This window comes from Orcinus orca, chromosome 15, assembly GCF_937001465.1.
Source record: "Orcinus orca chromosome 15, mOrcOrc1.1, whole genome shotgun sequence".
Lineage (NCBI taxonomy): Eukaryota > Metazoa > Chordata > Mammalia > Artiodactyla > Delphinidae > Orcinus > Orcinus orca.
In genome coordinates, this window is record NC_064573.1 from 65,929,493 (window position 1) to 65,950,209 (window position 20,717).

At 49.0% G+C, this 20,717-nt stretch overlaps 1 protein-coding gene across 5 annotated transcripts in view; it reads right to left on the reverse strand.

Annotated features, from left to right (window-relative positions):
• LOC101273335 (E3 ubiquitin-protein ligase RNF185) overlaps positions 1-20,717 on the reverse strand; it is an 88,016-nt gene that overhangs the window by 25,369 nt on the left and 41,930 nt on the right. For all 5 annotated transcript variants that reach the window (XM_033412886.2, XM_033412884.2, XM_033412887.2 and 2 more), the window contains one exon: positions 17,665-17,764. In XM_033412886.2, coding sequence (XP_033268777.1) covers positions 17,665-17,764 — 100 coding nt within the window. The remainder of the gene's footprint in view (positions 1-17,664; positions 17,765-20,717) is intronic.

Genomic DNA, 20,717 nt, shown 5'->3' on the forward strand with positions numbered 1-20,717 from the left:
GTTAACTGACGCCTGCTGTTTCTCCGTGTGGCAAGCACCTGTATGACACTGTCTTATTTCTCTGACATGGGAGTTATGTCCATGGTATACACAAAGAAAGTGAGGTACAGAGAGATTAGGTAACTTACCCGAGGCCAAAAAACTAGTCAGTGGCAGGGCTGGGATTTAAATGCAGACTCATGTGACTCTAGGGCTGAAGGTCTCAGCCCTGAGCTTCATTCTGCCTCTTCAAGGGGAAAGATCTCTTTCAAAGCCCTCCTGCAAGTAGGAGGAGCACAGAGCCTGTATCCCAGGTCACCTGTCCCCTCTCTCTTTCTTTCTTTCTTTCTTTCATTCATTCATTCCTAGAATGCCAGCCATCGGCCTCAGCAGGCAGTGGTGCTTCTTCCACGGTGACCATGGTAACCAGGCTTCTCAAACTGAAAAACAGGGCACGATGGAGGACAAGGCCCATGGTGTCTGTGGGGATGATTGGCCAGGTATCTGGAGTGGGGCCTGCCTGAAGAGCCCCAGCTGCAGGACTGACCAAACGAGGGCCCACCACTGGGAGAGCCCCCAGAAGACGTAGGCACGTCCAGAACTCATTGCTGGACTTGAGGGAGCGACACCAGCTCTTTCCCACCAGGCACACACTCCTCTCCACTGAAGTCACCCTGTCACTATGACAGGAAAGCCTGTGGCAAAGGTGGTGGCTGTGTGTCAAGGGAGCCTTTTCCCATTCCTCTACTGACTGGGCACAGGGATAACGAGTGTGATAAGAAAGGGTGTTTGCACCCTGTTATAAGCTGGCATTTATCGAGCACTTAGGACGTTCCAGGCCCTGTGTTAAGTGCTCTGCATCTGTTATCTATCATACTTAAATGGCCAATCTACAGGGTAGATGTTATCACCCCCACTTAACAGATGATGGAACTGAGGTTTTGAATGGTTGTGTCACTAGCCTGAAGACAAACAGCTGGTAAGTGGGGGAGCTGGGTTTCAAATCCAGTAAGAGCCGGGGTTGGGACACTTTTTCTGTAAAGGGCCAGACAGCAAACATTTTAGGCTTTGCAGGCCTACACGAATACAGACTCTGTCACTGCAGCACGAAAGTGGCCATATATAAAATGTAAACAAACGGATGTGGCTCTGTTTCAATAAAACTTTATTTATGGACACTGAAATTTGAATTTCATGTTACTTTCATGTGCCACAAAGTATTCTTTTGCTTTCCCCCCTCAACCACTTAAAAATGTAAAAATCACAGGGCATACAAAAACAGGCGGTGGGCTAGTCTGCTGACCACTGCTCCACAGGCAGCACACTCAACCACACCGTTTCCGGCCTCTAATCATGAAGACCAGCCTTTGGCATTATTGCAGAACTCAGCCACGTCTATCTCCTGCCACACAGACCCCACACTCCAGCCCCAGAGGCAGCCAGCAGGCAGTGAGCACTGGACGAGGGCTCACCCTCACTCACCCTGTCCCAAGCCCTATGTGCAGCACTTACAAGCATAAGTGAATTTTAACCCACACCAGCAGGCAGTCCTGTGATCGCCCCCTTTTTACAGAGGAAGGAACAGAGGTACAGAGAGTTTAAATCCCTTGCCTGAGGTCACCCAGTTGTACACGTGAGAGGTGAAGCCAGGATTTGAACCCAGGCTGTCGAACTTGAGCTCTACCATTGCTATGTTGGAGCCCAGCCTGGGCCCGCAGCCAGACTGTCTGGGTTTGAGTACGACAAGGCACTGCACATAAGCCCTTGGCACAGAGTTTGGAACACATTAAGGGTTGATAAATGTTAGCTGCTAATATCATTAAGACTATTGTTACTACCACTATGGGCTAGCTATGTGGCCTTCAGCAAGTTGCTGCCCCTGTCTCAGCCTTGGTGAGGTCTCTAAATAGCTGCCAGCTTCAATGTTTTTCAGCCCTATGAGGTTGCAGAGGGCTCCTTGTTTTCCTTGGGTCTCAAGTTGAGTTTAAACCTCTTGAGCTGGCCCTGAGGGGATCAGGATCCTTGCCTGGGGGCCACACAAGAGCCACAGAGGAGGTGGGGCAGAGTGGAAGGGTGGGGGGAACAACACACAGTATACCGAAAGGCCGGCCCAGATGAGAGCTGGGAGCTCTCTTTCTTCCAGTGACAGAGCCAACTATTTCTCACCAAAAATCTATTATGTTCCCCTGTAATTCGATCAGGCAAGAAGGGGGCCCCAAATTAAGTCTGGAACTAGCAAATTATCTTCTAATTGCACCCTCTGATTTCCATCTGATGAACAGAGTGCGGATGGAAGAAAATGCAAGCCACAAAGAGACGGGGCCAGGGAGCCCATGAGCATAACTCCTCTTGACATTTCACACAGCTCTGCTGTTCCAGCGGCGGCGGGTGCAGTGAGTCGGTGTCTAGGAATGCGAGCAGGAGGCTGCAGGCGCTCTCCATCCCCCCTACTCCCCTCACAAAGGACTCAGTGGGTGGGTGGGTGTGTGGGGAACTAGTGTAAGGACCTCTCAATGCCATAAAACTGCCTCCCCCTGGAAGAGGTGTGGCTGCCTCCCCCCAGTGCTGACCTGAAGCAGAGGCCCCTCCAAGGTGGAGTCCACTTGACCCCTATAAATCCAGACTGCAGGAGGAACCATGAAGGACGCGAAACCACCAGACGTGAGAAGCCGCTGGCTGATGAGACTCAAGCGTGTGGCTCCTCAGGGCCAACTTCAAAGGCCTCCAACCCCCCCAGAACTGGGAGGCGGGAGGTCACAATGGAGGCTGTACTTCCACCCCCTGCCCCTGGATACTGGTTCTGGGTGGAAAGCTGCTCTTCTAGGTACCAGAGCAGCTGGCACAGGATTCAGAGGCTGCGGCTGCCAGAGGCAACTGCAGGGATCCTTGGACTGGCAGTGACGGACGGGATAAGATGGCAGGGGAGGTACTAATCTCCTGCACATTTCACAAGTTGGAAACCTGGAGGAGAGCCCAGCAAACTGACTCCTCGGAACCAGCTGAGACACTGGGCTTCAAGGCGGCTGCGAAGCTGGCAAGGACAGCCTTCAGGGCCAGTGGCCGCAAGTGAGTGCTCTGGGGAGCAGTGGTGAATGAATGAATCACCCCAACCTCTTCTCAGAAGGCAGCTCTGGTCAGATAACCTGAAGCCCAAGGAACTGTGTCCGTGTGGGGCCCTCTACTGGCCGGGAGGACTCCATCCAGGGATGGGAGCTCGGAGACCTTGGAAGGGGAGCGGCGTCATCCTCATCTGCTGTTTTTCTTGCCTCTGCTCCCCCTCAATTCCAGTTCACTTTCCATACTAAAGCAGCAGTCAGATGAGGGTCCCAGCAAGTCTACTGCTAGAAATTTTGCCCAGAGAAATATTCCTACAAACGTGCCAAGACCTGTGTCCAGCATGGTTTCATGCTGAAAGATGAGGAATAATCCATGTGCCCATCAGCAGGGATGGGCTACATGCAATCTCACTTCCACATGACAGAATACTACGCAGATGTTAAGAATAATGAGGTAGGGGCCTCCCTCGTGGTGCAGTGGTTAAGAATCCGCCTGCCAATGCAGGGGATACGGGTTCAAGCCTTGGTCTGGGAAGACCCCACAGGCTGTGGAGCAACTAAGCCCATGTGTCACAACTACTGAGCCTGCGCTCTAGAGCTCATGAGCCACAACTACCGAGCCCATGTGCCACAACTACTGAAGCCCACGCCTAGAGCCTGTGCTCCGCAACAACAGAAGTCACTGCAATGAGAAGCCCGCACACCGCAACAACGAGTAGCCCCCGCTCGCCACAACTAGAGAAAGCCCTCATTCAGCAACAAAGACCCAATGCAGCCAAAAAATAAATAAATTAATATTTAAAAAAATAATAATAATGAGGTAGATCCTAGGGTCCTGAAACAGAAACTGTCCTGGGTAAAGGGTTACGTGAAAAATCCAGGCATCAGAGAGAGTGTGCAGTATGATCCCACCATTTCAAAAGTCTATGCGCGTAATCCTTAGAGACCACCTGGCGGACTCTACCATGTGGCTGTTGGTTTCTCTTCAGGGTAGTGAGACAAGCAGCATGGAGGAAACAGCATTCATTTTCTACCTTTTAATACTGCTTACATTTTTTCTTACACTTAAGTGCTGCTTTTTAAAACGATAAAGGACAAAAACAAACAGAAGTCCTGGGACCTCCCTGGTGGTCCAGTGATTAAGAATCCACCTTCCGGGCTTCTCTGGTGCAGTGGTTAAGAACCTGCCTGCCAATGCAAGGGACACACGTTCGAGCCCTGGCCCAGGAAGATTCTACATGCCGCGGAGCAACTAAGCCCATGCGCCACAACTACTGAGCCTGAGCTCTAGAGCCCGCAAGCCACAACTACTGAGCCCACTTGCCATAACTACGAAGGCTGCGTGCCTAGAGCCTGTGCTCCGCAACAAGAGAAGCCACAACAATAAGAAGCCAGTGCATCGCAACGAAGAGTAGTCCCTGCTCACCGCAACTAGAGAAAGCCCGCGCACAGCAACGAAGAGGGAAAAAAAAAAAAGCAAACAAAAAGAATCCACCTTCCAATGCAGGGGATACGGGTTCGATCCCTGGTCAGGGAACTAAGATCCCACATGCTGTGGGGCAACTAAGCCTGTGCACCGCAACTACTGAGCCCGTGAACTCTGGAGCCCGTGCGCCACACCTACAGAAGCCCGTGAACCGCAACTAGAGAAGCCAGCTCACCGCAATGAAAAGAAACCCACGTGCCACAACAAAGACCCAGCGCAGCCAAAAAACACAAAAGTCCCATGGTTTAGAGTAAACACCTTCTCACGTGTTTTTCCTAGTGCTCCTGTCCAGAGGCAAAGGCTGCTTGGGTGCCCTGCACTCAGGACCCCCAGGGCTGTCTCTCCAGCATCCCTCCTGGGGTCACCACTCTGGCCACCTCCTGCCCCACTCTACTTCCTGACCTGGCCACGTAGGCTCTCCCTGGGCAGTCCCAAGCCTTTGCTCCCTTAGCTCCTGTAGCCTCCTCCACCTCCAGCTGGTGACTGTCTCCTCCTTTTTTTAAAAATTAATTAATTTATTTTTGGCTGCGTTGGGTCTTCGTTGCTGAACGCAGGCTTTCTCTAGTTGCGGTGAGTGGGGGCTACTCTTTGTTGTGGTGTGCGGGCTTCTCATTGCGGTAGCTTCTCTTGTTGCAGAGCATGGGCTCAGCAGTTGTGGCTCGCGGGCTCTAGAGCACAGGCTCAGTAGTTGTGGCACATAGGCTTAGTTGCCCCGCGGCATGTGGGATCTTCCCCGACCAGGGCTCAAACTCGTGTCCCTGTATTGGCAGGCGATTCTTAACCACTGCGCCACCAGGGAAGTCTCTGTCTCCTCCTTTTTCCAGGCCCACCTCCAAAAGAGCACTCAGTGTCCTCTGGAAAGGGTTTCCTTGACACATCCCCAAGCACATCACACACAGGAGGGGCTCGGAGCCCGTACCTGTTTACCTCCAGATCGAATACATGAGGCCCACCCCTGACATTTGCAGATGCCTAGTAAATGATTCAGGACCCCCATTACGAGCAACTTCTAGAGTGGTGATAACTAAGGTTTACAATGCGTTTTCAATTTACAAAGGGCTTTTATGCTCATCATCCAGGTTAGTCCCTGCAATAACCTCAAAAGGAGTACATACAGCACAGACAGGGCAAGGGAAGCCGAGGGATGTTAGGTAATCCATCCAAGGTTACTGCGGGGAAGTGCAGGACTGAGATTAAAAGCCTGGTTTGCTGACCTCCAATCCCATGCCCCTTCCTCAACAGGAACCCTAATGAGGCATTCAGGAATCCAGCCTCTCCAACACCTACCCAGGGCCCCGAAGTGCTGGGTATGCTGAACTCCTCCATCTGACTTCTCTAGATTTTCTGCCCACATTCTTATTGTCAGGATATCATGAAAGCAACTGCCTTGTGGGAATCAAGAGGGTCTCGTGACCAACAACCCAGTGAAAACATGAAGTCAGGTCTAACAAGTCATGACTGATCCACCACTGCTGAATCCTCGTGATCAGCCCCCTTCCTAAATGCTCACTGTCTACCTATTCCATCATCTGCAAAATTCCACAGAATTCCACCAGAATTTGTCCACAAAATCCCATTCAGAATTCTGTGAAGGAGTCAAGTCAGAAGAATTCTAAGTTCACTTTTTCCAGGATCTCCTTTTTTCCTCCTTTTTGAAAACTGGGCCAGTTAGCGACCTCCATTCTTATTTCACTATTAGATCCCCAATGCCTGGTACACGGCAGGTATGGAACAAACTATACTTGGGGTATTACCCCATCTCCACGGTTTTTCAAAAGTAACTAACTGTTGCTGTGCCAATAAGGTATCCCCGCTTCTTCTTCCTTCAAAATATTAGGAAATAATTTTTCCGGTCTGAAAATCTAAACACATTTCATGTGGCTGGGTACCCTCATACACCTTGGGCTTTCTATACTCCCTTCCGAGTTTCAAGGGACTGGACTATATCTCTAAGGTTCTCTCCAGATTTCCAGGATACCTGATTAAGCTGGATGCCAAGGACTGTCTTTTGCCCTGTGTTTGTTAACACGACACCACGTTCCAGAAGTCGTGGACACTTGGCTCCCTTTCTGTAAAACACTGACCGAGCTCCATGAGCCCCACACTGGGGTGGGCTTGTTCTCATACACTTTCATTTAACTCTCATAACCCTGTGAGGTTGGGATGTCATCTCCTTGTTATGTATGAAGAACTGAAGTCCTAATAGAAGGTCATTCAAGGTTACAGGTCTAGGAATTGGCAGAGTTGGGATTTAACCCAAGACTTTGGATTCCAGGTCCAAGACACTAAAGTTGCCTCAAATAACTATTTTATACTTGCTATTTGATTTACAGTGGTGTTTTTAAGTTTGGTCGAAAGAACTGCAGCATCGGACACCCCTGGGCAGCTTGTTGAAAGTGATGATTCCTGGACCTACCCCAGGCTGATATAATAATAATTGCTGAGAGCGAGCCCAAGTATTGCATTTTATAGAAGCCCCGGTGTTTCTGATGCAGACTGAAAGCTGAAACCACCGCTTTCCTCTTTCCTGTGTGCTCTTCCACTTGATTCCACTCTACTCTCACACGAACCCTGAGAAGCAGGCAGCACAAATCACTAGCAACCCCTTGTTACAAATGAGGAAATGACTGCAAGGCAGCTTGTTCATCTTCTTGTTCTGGATGCAGCTTAAGTACAGAAATGTTTGGTGGTTGACATTCTGTACAGCCTTGGCTTGCTGGGGACTTCCACCCTCCTGGCGCTGTTCTTACTCATGTGTAACACACAGTAGCTGCCTCTGTCTTTTTTTTTTTTTTTTTTGCAGTACGCGGGCCTCTCACTGCTGTGGCCTCTCCCGTTGCAGAGCACAGGCTCCGGACATGCAGGCTCAGTGGCCATGGCTCACGGGCCTAGCCGCTCCGCGGCATGTGGGATCTTCCCGGACCGGGGCACGAACCTGTGTCCCCTTGCATCAGCAGGCAGACTCTCAACCACTGCGCCACCAGGGAAGCCCATGCCTCTGTCTTTTCCTCACTGACACCGCAGTGTTGCTCAAGGTACAGTGGGAAAAGGTGACTCCAGAATATAGGGTCTTCTCATGAAAAGGCAGCCTTTGGAACTGAAACAAGTTAACAAAACAAAACGCAAGGGCTGACAAAAACAAAAACAGCCGGTGCTGCTGCAAGAGTCAGTGCTACTGATGGGAGTGGAGTGGGGCACCCCCTGTTCTAACCAGGATCACCACCGGGCCGCCTCAGCGAGGCAGGACCAGAAGGTGACTGACACGTAAGAGAAAACCACCCTAATTCAAACCTGAAACCTGGCTTGAGGTACTGGGAGGTTTTTCCTGGTAATAGGGAGGAGTGTGGAGACAGAGAGCTTGTTAGCACCCTTCCAGCACTGCCCAAGTGAGGAGGGATTCTAGCCCTTGCGGGAAAACTACAAGGCAAATTAGCACAGTGGGCTGGGCAGTGCAGAAGGCATGCCATCCTTCAAGGCTGCAGCATTGCTGGTTTTAGCTCCAGAATGACATTTATAGACAGAGATCTTATTCTATGCCCCCATTTCAGAAGAAGAGCTCTTGCCTGGGAGAATACTGCAGAACAAAGATATGGGGATGACGTGCACTGGAAGGGCTTTATCCAAGTGTCAAAAGAGAAAGATGGTTGTTCGATAAAAACATGATTCGCCCAACAAGCACTGAGTGCCCGCTGCGTTCTTGGCACTCTGCCGAGCTCTGGGAAACAAAGATGAACTGGATGTGGCTCCGGACTCAGAGAATTTCATACTCCGAGACTGATGTTAGACGTGTAAACAGATACTGACAGGGCCACGACTGAGGTTATACAAGGAGAGTAACAAAGACAGAGAAAAAGGCTCCTCTGATTGGTGGGGAGGAGTGTGGGTGCATTCGGGGAGGCTCCTCCACAGAGGACTGGCTGCATCGGCTGAGTCTAACAGGCTGATCGCCAGGCAGACAAGAAGCATTCCACCTGAAGGAACAACATGTGCAAAAGCACTGAGGCGGAATAGGGGAAGGTCCATCCGCCGCAGCACAGGGCGCATGTGAAGAGCGAGCAGAGGGGAGGCTGGGATGGGGGAAGAGGGCACAGCAGACCACCAAGAGTCAGGTCACCCACAGGTGGTGAGGAGTTATCAGAGGTATTTAAGCAAGCAGAGGCTCCCAATGAAGAAAACACAAAGCCTGAAACACCAGAGAGAGCGCTGGTCCTTAGCTGCCAGTTCCTCTCCCTGAACAGGCATTTGTCTCAAGTCCACAGCTGGCTGTGTGTACATCCACTGAAGCCTGCTGGCCAACCAGTGTTCTCTAACAGCAGACCACGGCTTCATCCTCAGGCCACGTCTCCACTGAGGTGGTTCTTTTAACACCTGAGATTTGCCTGCATGAGCTGTAAAAGAACAGGGTCACAACCCCTTTGTAGATAATTATCCACTGTTGCTCTGTAACACTAATATTAGAAAACTGAATGTTTAACATTCAGTGTCAAATGCTGTGTTTACACATTCTTCCCCTGACTGCACAGGGAAAGAGTGCTTTGGATACCTTGACAAATCTCCGGGAAATGTCTGGCAGAGAAGACCTGAAAATCTAACCTGGCTGACAACAAACTTGCTGTGTGATCTAAGGCAAGCCATTAAACATCTCTGGGCTTCCATTCTTCCTCTGTAAGAGGAAGGAGTTAGGTGAGCAAAACATTCTACACCAGTAGGTCAATGCTGAAGGGCTGTGGTCGGAGAAACGCTGACTGGCTGAACACCCAGAGACCTCTTCAAGGCTAGGGTCACCTTGGTGAATCCAGGACCCTAATTCAGGCCTCATTTTTGACCTTTTAGGTCCAGGAACAGGACTTCATAGTATCCAGAGAGGTGCAGACATTCTAGGATGTGTCTATCCTAACCATTTATTGACCTCTGTCCATTTATGAATTGGCCCTTGAAATCAGAACACCACATCCCCTGTACAGGTGCTGCTCCCTGATCCTTCCTGTCATCAAGAATCCCAGGAAGCCGAGTTAGGCATCAGAAGGCTGCACTGTGAGCATGGACTTAAAATACAGGGAAATGAGGAGCCATGGAGAGAAATTTCGTTCTGGCAGCCATGAGCTAGCCAAACCAGCCCCGCCTACAACAAAGAACACCCTTCTGGTGACTAAACCCAGATTCAGTATCTCTATGTGGACATACTTCTAGTTTTGCATACTTCTAGTTTTGCCGGACTTTTCACTTACTGTTTCACTGTTGGCCACTCATTATTCTACTGGTTTTTAAACTAATTTTTAATTGAAAAAAAATCATTACTTCTTTAGATATGTAACAATCACCAATTCACGTACTATTCAGCCCTGGCAGACACTGGGCTCCCTGGGAGCTACTAACAAATGGCTACCAGTCATGGGCACTCACTCTGCAAGCCCTGGTCCCACCAGGGCCACGCATGGCTTCACTCACTCACCCCTCACAATAACATGACGAGGCAGGCACTAGGCTACTTTCTCCATTTCATAGATGAGGAAGCAAAGCACAGAAAGGGTAAGTAACTTGCCAAAGGTGCACAGCTAATAAATGGCAGGACCAGGATTCTAACCCAAGCAATCTGGTTCTAGAGTCTTTCTTAACTACCACACAATACTGCTCTTGTTACACACAGATCCAACTAGTTTAACTCCCAGAGGACAAACTTCATTTCCAAGTTCTTGGGGAATCGCCAAACCATCCACCCCCTCCCTGCCATAAATCACCCACAAGTAAAAGATACTTTTTTTCCCCACTTTATACTCAATGGGCATCTTTAGCTAATGCCATCCTTCAAAGATTTCTAAAAATTTGAAAAACAAATACATTAAAAAACTTGCGATTAGAATTGGGATTTGTCAGATTTCAGGACAGTTCATAACTAGTTTGGGCCATAGTTGAACATTTCTCTTTCTCTCTCCAGGGCTTGCTCTTGTCTGGACTGTACCTACAGAGTACAGCTCAAGACCTGCTGCTGGACAGGAGGACTCCTGGGTCAGCCTCTTTGGCTCCTTTGGGGGCAGAAGACAAATCATTCACTTTTCACTCGACACTTGTAGGCAATTGTCCCAAATAACCCAATGTCTGGAACCAGTTCCTCCCTGCCATTTACAGTAACTGCAGCCACGGTGGCTGCTAAGGGAAGTATGTGGGGAAGGGGAAGGGCAGGGAAAGGCCTCACTTTCATCACATCACTTGGCCACCCCAGGCAGTTCATTCAACAAATATCCCTAACATGCCAACATGTGCTCAGTGGTGACACATAAAGGGCAAAAAACCCTGTGGTCCCTGACCAAGTTATGCTAGCATATTAGAGACCTCAGGATGTCACTAAGGAGATGAGCAAATGAATAAATGTGAGATTAAACCCACAAAAAAAGCTTCAAGGGAAGGTCTATGAAAGCATAAAACAGGGGCCACAACCTATTCTGTAACTGTTTCCCTGAGACATCCATTCCTCATCCAGGTAAAGACCTGAAGGATGAGCAGGTGTTAACTAGGCGAAAAGAGGGTGAGAGAGCATTCCAGGCAGAGGCAGCAGGATCAAAGGCCTTGTCAAAAGGAAGAAGGGCGAGTTTTGGACCTGTGAAGAGCAGCAAGGCTGAAGTAGAGGAAACGGGAGGCTATGGGGTGAGGCCAGACCATGGGGAACTCTACAGGCCACAGAAAGGACTTTGGCCTTTATCCAAGAATGCTGGAGAGTCGTTGAAGTGTATGAGGACAGAGAGATGACAGAGTGTGACGTGGTCAGAGTTTTTTCTTTTTCTTTTTTTTTGCGGCACGTGGGCCTCTCACTGTTGTGGCCTCTCCCATTGCAGAGCACAGGCTCCGGACGCGCAGGTTCAGTGGCCATGGCTCACGGGCCCAGCCGCTCCGTGGCATGTGGGATCTTCCCGGACCGGGGCACGAACCCGTGTCCCCTGCATCGGCAGGCGGACTCTCAACCACTGCGCCACCAGGGAAGCCCAGATTTTTTTTCTTTTTAAAGACCACTCACTCTGGTCGCTCTGTGGAGAATGTATTGGGGGTCCAGAGTGACCATGGACAGTTAGAAGGCTACTGTGGTCATCAGGTGAGGGATGATGGTAAACTGGAACACGGTGGTGATAGGAGAAATGGAAAGACGTGAACGCATTCAAAGTATAATCTGGAGATAAAACTGACAGGCTTGGATATAAGGATGAGAAAGAAGAGGTATCATGAAGGACACCTGGGTTCTGGCTTGGGCAGTGGGTGGATGGTGGTGCCATTCAACAGGACAGGTTACGATGGAAAAGGAGCCAGTTCTGGGGGGAAGACTGAAGGCCCAGCTGGGTCTGAGATGCCTGCAAGACCTCCGAATGGACATGTGAAGTTAACAGCAGGATACTAGTCTAGAACTCAGTGGAGAGGTCTGGACTGCACACCGATTCCATCAGTATGTGGAGTATGTGGTCATCAGCATGTGGAGGACAGGAGCCATGGGGGTGGGTAAGACTGCCCAGGGAGGGAACAGTGAGCCCACCTGGAGGAACGGCAATGTTTCAGAGCTGGATAGAGGGGGGTAAGCAAACTGGAATGACCAGAGAAGTGGAAGGAAACAAAGGGGGCATGGAATGTCAGGGAAGCCAAGGGAAGGAAACGTTTCAAGAGTGACCGAGACACTAATAATAAACGCTAACATATATTAAGTCTTAATTACAGCCAGGCACTCTGCTGAGGGCTTTGAATACATGTTCAAATTTAGTCTGCACAACAACCTTTTGAGGTGGGAACCATTTCACTCTTTTATAGATGAGGAAACTGTGGCAAAGAAAGGTTAAGGCGGTGACTCATGAGGAGCTGGGATGGAAACTCAAGCAGCGTGACTGCAAACTCTGATTCACCTGACCACCTCCAGGGCAGCTCGGGAGGCCATACAAGATGAGGACTGAAGAGTGGCCAGTGGACGGACCGCTGAGTCTATCCTCTGGGACACCCCCAAGGGAATGTTCCAAGGGAGAGACAGAATGGAAGCCAGACTACAGCCCATTATTAGGAACGCTCCAAGTTTTGGCCTGTTTTTCAGCTGTCTGAGGGAACCAACTGGGAGATATGACCAGTAGGTCCAATCTGTGTCCCTGACAGCAGCTAACTGGGTGCTTTAATACAGTAGATGATGCTCAAAATGAAATGAGAACGGCTCAGGAGCACAGTGTTGCTACGTGCTGCTGCTGACCCTTTACATCACCCCATCCTAATGTTTTCCGGGTGCTCTCTGATGTGTTACCTCCGTGATCCTCACAACGACTTCATGAGGTGGGTTACTTTCACCACATCTTAGAGATAGGAAACTGAGACTCATCACAGCTAAGGAACTTGCCCACAGTTACACAGCTGGCCTGGCTCAGCTAAGGCTCAAATCCAGGTCTTCTGACTCCAGGTCTAATGTTCTTTCGTGGGAGTCACAGTGGAAAGAAGACCCTTCTTTGGAGCCAGAGAGACCTAACTTCGAGTGTCAGCTCTGTGTGACCCTGGGCAAGTTACTCTACCTTTCTGGGCCTTCTTGTATAAAATGGAGTTGTAGGGTTACCATGAGGGTTGAATCAGATAATCTAAGTGAAACTCCCAATACAATGCTTAGTAAATTATCAGTCGTCCATCCCTGGCCCCACCCCCACCCCCTCCGTCTCTGCCCTGGACAGCCAATGTGGGGCTTCCACGGGGTCTTATTTTTGTTTTTCCAAAGAACAGAGCAGGATTAAGGCACATTGAAGGTCACAAGCTGCTGCTACATATTAGAAGTCCCACTCTGTTCATGCTGGAGTCCCTTGTTGGGGCAGAAGAAGGCCCAGGTGTTTGTCCTTCCCCTTCCCTGCGGGGCAAGCCCCAGGCCCCAGGCATCTATCCAGCAGCCAGCCTTAATGACCTGCTGGCTGGCTGTTTCCTTAGAGATAAACTAGACAAACTAGAATCAAAGGCTTTTGGGTCAATAAACAGGACAGCAACACCAACAGTACAACAGCAGAGGGCAGGGTTGCCCCACTGACTCCCACGCCAGGAGCCAGAGACCCAGGAGAAATTTAACAGCACTTTTACTGACACTAGAGTTCATGAAGCCTTTGAACCAATGTCCTTCAGTGCTATCTGACACCACCAGTGTGTGGAGGGTGATTTCTTTTCACCCTGAAGGCACAGAAGAGGAAACTGAGCCTCAGGGAGGGTAAATGACTGCCCTAGTCAGGAATGCAAAGACTCTGGTAAGCAAGGAGTCAGGATGCCTGGGTTCAAATCCCAACTATGCCAGTTACTAGCTCTGTGACTGTAGCAAGTAACCTCCATTTCCCTATATTTGTAAAATAAGTAAGACCAGTACCACATTAGGTTGTTGTAGGAATTAAATGAGATAATGTACGTGACATACACTTAGGACAGTGTCTGGTGCAGAGTAAGCACTCAATAAATGGTACCTGTTACTGTAACTATCATTCTACTGCGCTTGTTTGGATGGGGGTGTGGGTGAGAAAATGAGCACAGCTTTCAGCACTGCAGAAAACACTGTCGTCAGCCAGCCCATTATACCACAGTCTCGGTCGCTACGTGTGTGATTTCTTCACCGGCCTTTCCTGGAGTCACAAATTTAGAGGAAATGGTCTGTAGCTTGATGAAGTGACAACAGCTTTCTATCTGCATCATCCCTTTTCCAGAGCATCGCCATTAGGCAACACTTCTCCAAAGAGAAAGCTGTTCGCGATCCTGAGAAAGGAGACCCTGAAAGTTCCCAGGAGCCTTAAGAATGGTGGAGTTTCCCCTGTGATAATGCTGTCAGGAATCGGGTCAAACAACAGAGTTCCAGGTAGGGGCCATAAAGAGGCAGTTTTTCCCTCCTCCCACAATCTCTCCTCCTTGGCCAAACACCTCTGACTAGGGGGAAAGGACAATCAAGGACAATCGTCAGAAAACTCAAGTTTCCCTGGTTTGCCAACATGCCAAGAGACCAGGTCACCATTCATAGCTTCTCATTTTAACCTCAACTACAAACAATGTGCAGTCCGGCTGCTTTCCTGGCCTCCCCCAGAGAGAGGGAGCCAGTTCCTGAGAGCTTCAGAGAGAATGTCCCCAGCTCTAGAACCAATGGCACTGCTCAAGAAGGAAGGTCAGAGGTACGGAGTCCAAACAGGCCCGCTGCGAAGGCTGAGGAGAGGAAACGGGAGGGCTGGTCAGCCAAGCATCCAGAGATCAGAGAGATCCTGGCTGGGCGCCCCAACTGCAGCAGCACAATTACGGACTTCCAGGAAGTACGTTAACTGGCCTCCAAAGTACAGCCCCAGGTCCCAGCCGTAAGTGGTTTCCTATTGTCTGGGCACCTGAGAATCTGGCGGAGGCAAGAGGCAAGATTATGTATGTGGCTGCAGACAGGGGATGGGCTAGTGTAAGGAGAAGGCAAGGGGAGGAGTTTTTTTTGTTTTGTTTTGTTTTTTTGTGGTACGCGGGCCTCTCACTGTTGTGGCCTCTCCCATTGTGGAGCACAGGCTCCGGACGCGCAGGCTCAGCGGCCATGGCTCACGGGCCCAGTCACTCCGCGGCATGTGGGATCTTCCCAGACCGGGGCACGAACCCATGTCCCCTGCATCAGCAGGCGGACTCGCAACCACCGCGCCACCAGGGAAGCCCCGAGGGGAGGAGTTTGAACCAAACCCCAGCAATTTCTCCATTCAATATCCAGCCCCACCCTGTGACTAGGAAAACAAAGGTATGGGGGAAGGGTAGAAGAAAAGTCATTTCCTTTATTGTAACTGGAGCCCAGCTGGGTAAGAGTGAGGCTGGAATGGAGTCAGGAAGAATGAATTACTTTGGGTAGCACGGAAGGAGGGTCCTGCTTCTAGCAGGCCTGCACCCAGACACTGTGAATTCATCAGAGAATCACAGATAAGCTGAGGTAGAAGAGACCTTAAAAGACTATTCAGGCTAATGCCTCAGGCTCCTCATAACCCAGGTCGCTTCTGTGGCCAGACAAGTACAATACTTCCCAGCCCTGAAGATATTCCTCCAATTTGGGAAAAAATCAAATTGGCTCCAAAGCAGCCAACCTCCCCAGGGCAAATCACCAGGCTCCATCTGAGGGCTCCATGCCATCCAGTTTTCGTGGGAAAGCTCAGGAGTCAGGAGATGCATCCTTTCAGTAGAGCTGGATCAGAAAGACTCCATCCTTGAGGCAAAGCTGCAAATAAGAGACTGAACCGAGATGCTCTGCTTCCCCCACAGGCATGATCTTTGACTTAACTGTGCCAGGGTGGTTCAAAGTTAACCTTAATCCCCAAGGCTCCACATCAGATGACCAATGAGTGTGTTAAGAGAAATACACATATGCATGCAGGTATGTATAGACACACATTCACAATATAACAAAGTGACAACTGCTGATTATTAAAGGTTTTCTATGTGTCAGATGCTATGCTAGGGACTTTACATAGGTTATCACATTTAATCCTCCTGAACAACCTTGTGGGATGAGTACTATTCTTATCCCGATTTTACAGATGAGGTACCTGAAGTTCAGGGAAGTCACCTAAGGTCAGTTAATAAACTGCAAAGCCAGGATTTGAAACCAGTCTCTTCCATAGCCTGAACTCTTTCCCACCAGGATAACGTGTCTTACTTCTTTATGAGCATGTATTTGTGTGTCTGTCTCTTTTATACACACACACACACACACACACAGTGCACTCTAACAAGCTAGCATCTTCAGTTCTAGGGCCAGCTCTTTTCATCCATGGCCTAACTTTTTGACTTTTTGGTTTCAGGCCTTGCATCTGTAATATGAAGGAGTTATATCATATAGTAGGTGGTTCTTCTAGTTATAGGAGAATCCAGAAATCCCAAAGATTAGCTTGTTCTACCCATTCCTGCTTATTTTGGTTAGAAGATATTCATACAAATAGGAAAACGGCAGGAACAAATAAGACCGTATGGGTTGGAGGCCAAGGAGAGCCTCAGTCTGGGAACTCTTTGGGTTCTGATGATGCTCGTTTGCCTCAGTTGTAAAATGAAAAGACTAGCCAGAGGCCCCTGGAGCTATGATACTCTGCTCCTATCTTACTAAAAGGCAAAGTAAAAGTGGAATCAAATTCCCTGAGGGTAACCAAGGAGGAGTAACCAAAGCAATCAGATCCACAGAGAAGACTGGAGAGCTCTGAGTTAGAGCTGAAAGGGCAGAAAAATGTTCCAACTCTTCCAGAGGCCAGAGCTCTCCAGGCCAACCCCCCACGTAATTCCCTGGGTGGAGACAAGTGCTTAAAGGTCAATTAAATTTCTTGATATCAGCACAGGGGATGCTTTGCAACATGAGCTGTGTGCGGGAGCTGGAGTTTACAGCACATGGTGCCCGGCTATGGTCTGTCTCATTCTCAGATCTCAGCACAGCCCTGCCACTTCAGACCACGGGGGACCACAAATGCCCACCCAGCCTCCAACGAGGAATGACCGCAGGTCAGGCGCTGTGTTATGCTCTGGAGAATACAAAGACAAGCTCCCACTCTCAAGGATTCCAACCATTCAGTGGGTGCCTACCATGAGCTGGACCCTTGGCATATATGACTTCATTCAATTTCAACAAGTCTGTGACAGAGATGATTAACACCTTTATTTTCCTGATGAGGAAACAGAGTCTCAGAGAAGAGGAACAAATCTGACATTAAAGTCTGTTATTTTCAAGAAACCGAGCTGCCTCCAAACAATAATCTAAGAGCTATAATAAAGTTAATAACAAAAAGCAGGAAACTAGGGAGGCATCCCGTGGTGAAGAAGAGCTGGCTCTGCCAGCTGCACTACAAACAACCCTTGAGGCAACCGTGTAATCAGCAGAGCAGGCGTGGGAAAGTCGCTCTTTCTCGGCCTTGGTCTCCTCACCTATAAAGTGAGGGTGCTGGGACACCCCGGAAAGGTCTCCTCCCATCCCAAACCCCCCACCTCTAGCTGCACCCGGCCCATGTGTGGCTCTTCCACTTTCACCTGGTGTTTGCTCACATGCCCTTCCTGGGCATATCCCTTTGCTCCCTGAGCTCCCCCAAAATGGCAACTCTCTAGTAGGAAGCTTGTTTTGTATTTTCCAGAAGATGAAATAGTGCCTGGCCTGCAGCGCACTGGCAAAGACAGGGGTGTGGACCCACTTACCGGAAGCAGGAGCTGTGCCAGGCTTCGCTGACAGTCCTGTACAGCCTCTGGTTCAGAGCGACATGGTCTCCACAGCCCCGACACCTCCAGGCATCTTCACCTGCACACAAAACCAAGGGGCTCAGAGGCCAAAGAAGCAGGGGTGCAGGGATGGGATTCCTACCATGTAGAAGACGACCAAGTTAACGGACTCTCATGAGTCCTGAAAGGGCTGGGCGATGCTCTGCTGGATGCACAGTTCCCTCCTCCACAAGATCCCTGGGGAGCGCTCATCCAGTTGTTCATCTCCCCACCACAGGGAATTCCTGGCCTCAAAAGTAGCCTCATTTTTTAAAATGAGACTTTTAAAAAAACGGTTCTGGTTGTTCCTTTTTCTACTGAAACAAAACCTGCCTTCTCCTTTCCTTCAGCCCATGCTTATAGTTCTGAGTAGATGAAATGAACAAAGTCTCTTTATTTTCGGGTCAGCCTTTCCTACAATGGTCCCCAGCAAGCACCCAGAAATTTCTCCTCTCTAGGTTACACGTGTTGCTGCCTTTCCCTACTCTTCAAAAGCCTTGGTTGTGCAGATTTTCCATCACCCCAATGGTTCCATCATTCATTCAACCAACATCATGGGTCCTCTTGTTGGACCCATGGGTCCAAGCTCTACATTGGAGACTGTTGGATAAATTACCCCTGCTCCTCAAAGAGGAAATCCACTGGAAAAGAAACATTCTTCCATATGGTACTCTTTCATTAAGATGTTATTTCAGGGGTAGAAGCAAAGTGCTATCTTAGTGCAGAGAAAGAAATTACAAGGGTAGAAGGGAAAGAACAAACATTTAATCCCTCCTATATGCCAAGAACTGTGCTAGATGCTTTCACAGACCCAATCTCATTTAATTCTCAAAACAATCCTGTGAGACAGGTATTATTATATTCATTTAACGGATAAGAGAACTGAAGCTTGGGGCCGGGGGTGAAAGGCCAAGCAGCAGAGTTAGCATCCCAACTCAGGTCTGCCCCATTCTAAAGCCTGTGCTCTTTCTAGTTCCTGCCCATTCCACTCAGGGGAGCCAGGATAGTCTTTGCAGGGGAAGCTGAGCCTTGAAAGATGGGCAAGATTTACTACAGGCTGAAAAAGTATGGGGAAGAGCTGTGTAGGCTGAGAGATTAGCATGGGCAGTAGCACAGAGTCAGTCCACATCCCTCCAAAAGGGACAGAGCACAATACTCCTGGTGTGGCTCAGATGTTAACTTGTTGAAATAAAAGGGCAGCTGAGATCAAGTTGTGGTACCTGACTCAGCCCTAGAAAGTGGGACAAGGTTGTTACAAGACTCCCTTGTGCGCCCCGTGTGTGTGGCTTTGTTCTCTCTGGGTAACTCCAGACTGCCACAGGCACAGTGACAGTCACCGGACCCTGTTTTACAGGCACAGGGGCCATGAATAGACAATGCACGGCTTCGGGCACTTCAGGATTGCTTGGCGGCATTCTGGGGCAGCCAGGGCACAGACAGCTGTCCTCATAGCCCAGAGGAGAGTTAAATGAGCTGGCAGAAGGCTTTAAAGCCCGACCCACCTGCTCCTCTCCCATACATGTATCACCTCCTGGATCTAAACTTCCTAGACTCTCAAGAGGGAGCGGCCTTTGTCGTTTTGGGTGGTAGTGGTTGGACAGTGCACCATCAACCTCACAAACTCCAAGGCAGAAAAGTCTGAGACACTCATTCAAACTGGTTTATGGGTGAGACAGTGAATTAGTGAGGTTTTTTTTTAAATATTATTATTATTTTTACATCTTTATTGGAGTATAATTGCTTTACAATGTTGTGTTAGTTTCTGCTGTATAACAAAGTGAATCAGCTACACATATACATATATCCCCATATCCCCTCCCTCTTGCGCCTCCCTCCCACCCTCCCTATCCCACCCCTCTAGGTGGTCACAAAGCACCGAGCTGATCTCCCTGTGCTATGCAGCTACTTCTCACTAGCTATCTATTTTACATTTGGTAGTGTATATATGTGAATGTTACTCTCTCACTTCATCCCAGCTTACCCTCCCCGTGTCCTCAAGTCCATTCTCTATGTCTGCATCTTTATTCCTGTCCTGCCCCTAGGTTCATCAGAACCATTTTTTTAGATTCCATATATGTGTGTTAGCGTGCGGTATTTGTTTTTCTCTTTCTGACTTACTTCACTATGTATGACAGACTCTAGGTCCATCTCCCTCACTACAAATAACTCAATTTCGTTTCTTTTTATGGCTAATATTCCACTGTATATATGTGCCACATCTTCTTTATCCATTCACCTGTCGATGGACACTTAGGTTGCTTTCATGTCCTGGCTGTTGTAAATAGTACTGCAGTGAACACTGTGGTGGTACGTGTCTCTTTTTGAATCATGGTTTTCTCAGGGTATATGCCCAGTAGTAGGATTGCTGGGTCATATGGTAGTTCTGTTTTTAGTTTTTTAAAGGAACCTCCATACTGTTTTCCATAGTGGCTGTATCAATTTACATTCCCACCAACAGTGCAAGAGGGTTCCCTTTAGTGAGAGGGTTTTTAATGAACACAGATATCCAAATGAATCTTCCAAATTCTGGAAGTACCAGAGTTTGGGAACTCTTACATGAAAGGGCTTTCAGGCTGCCACCAGCAAATCTCATTATTTTAAGCCGCACCTTGTTTCTTGCTTTTACTTTTTAACCAGCAAGGAATAGTCTCTGACCCGACCACCCACTTACTCAACAATTCAACATCTTGGCTCTGAGTGACCTCTGGTTGTTTCCAAAATTCAAAAAGAATCAGGACTTTCCACTGTGAAGATATTCGAGATAACTTGTTATGGCCACACCCTCCAGAGCCTGCCCTGCCCTCCAGTCTTTTTTTTTTAATATAAATTTATTTATTTTATTTATTTATTTTTGGCTGCATTGGGGCTCTGTTGATGCACAAAGGCTTTCGCTAGTTGCGGCGAGTGGGGGGCTACTCTTCGTTGCGGTGTGTGGGCTTCTCATTGGAGTGGCTTCTCTTGTTGCAGAGCGCAGGCTCTGGGTGCCCGTGCAC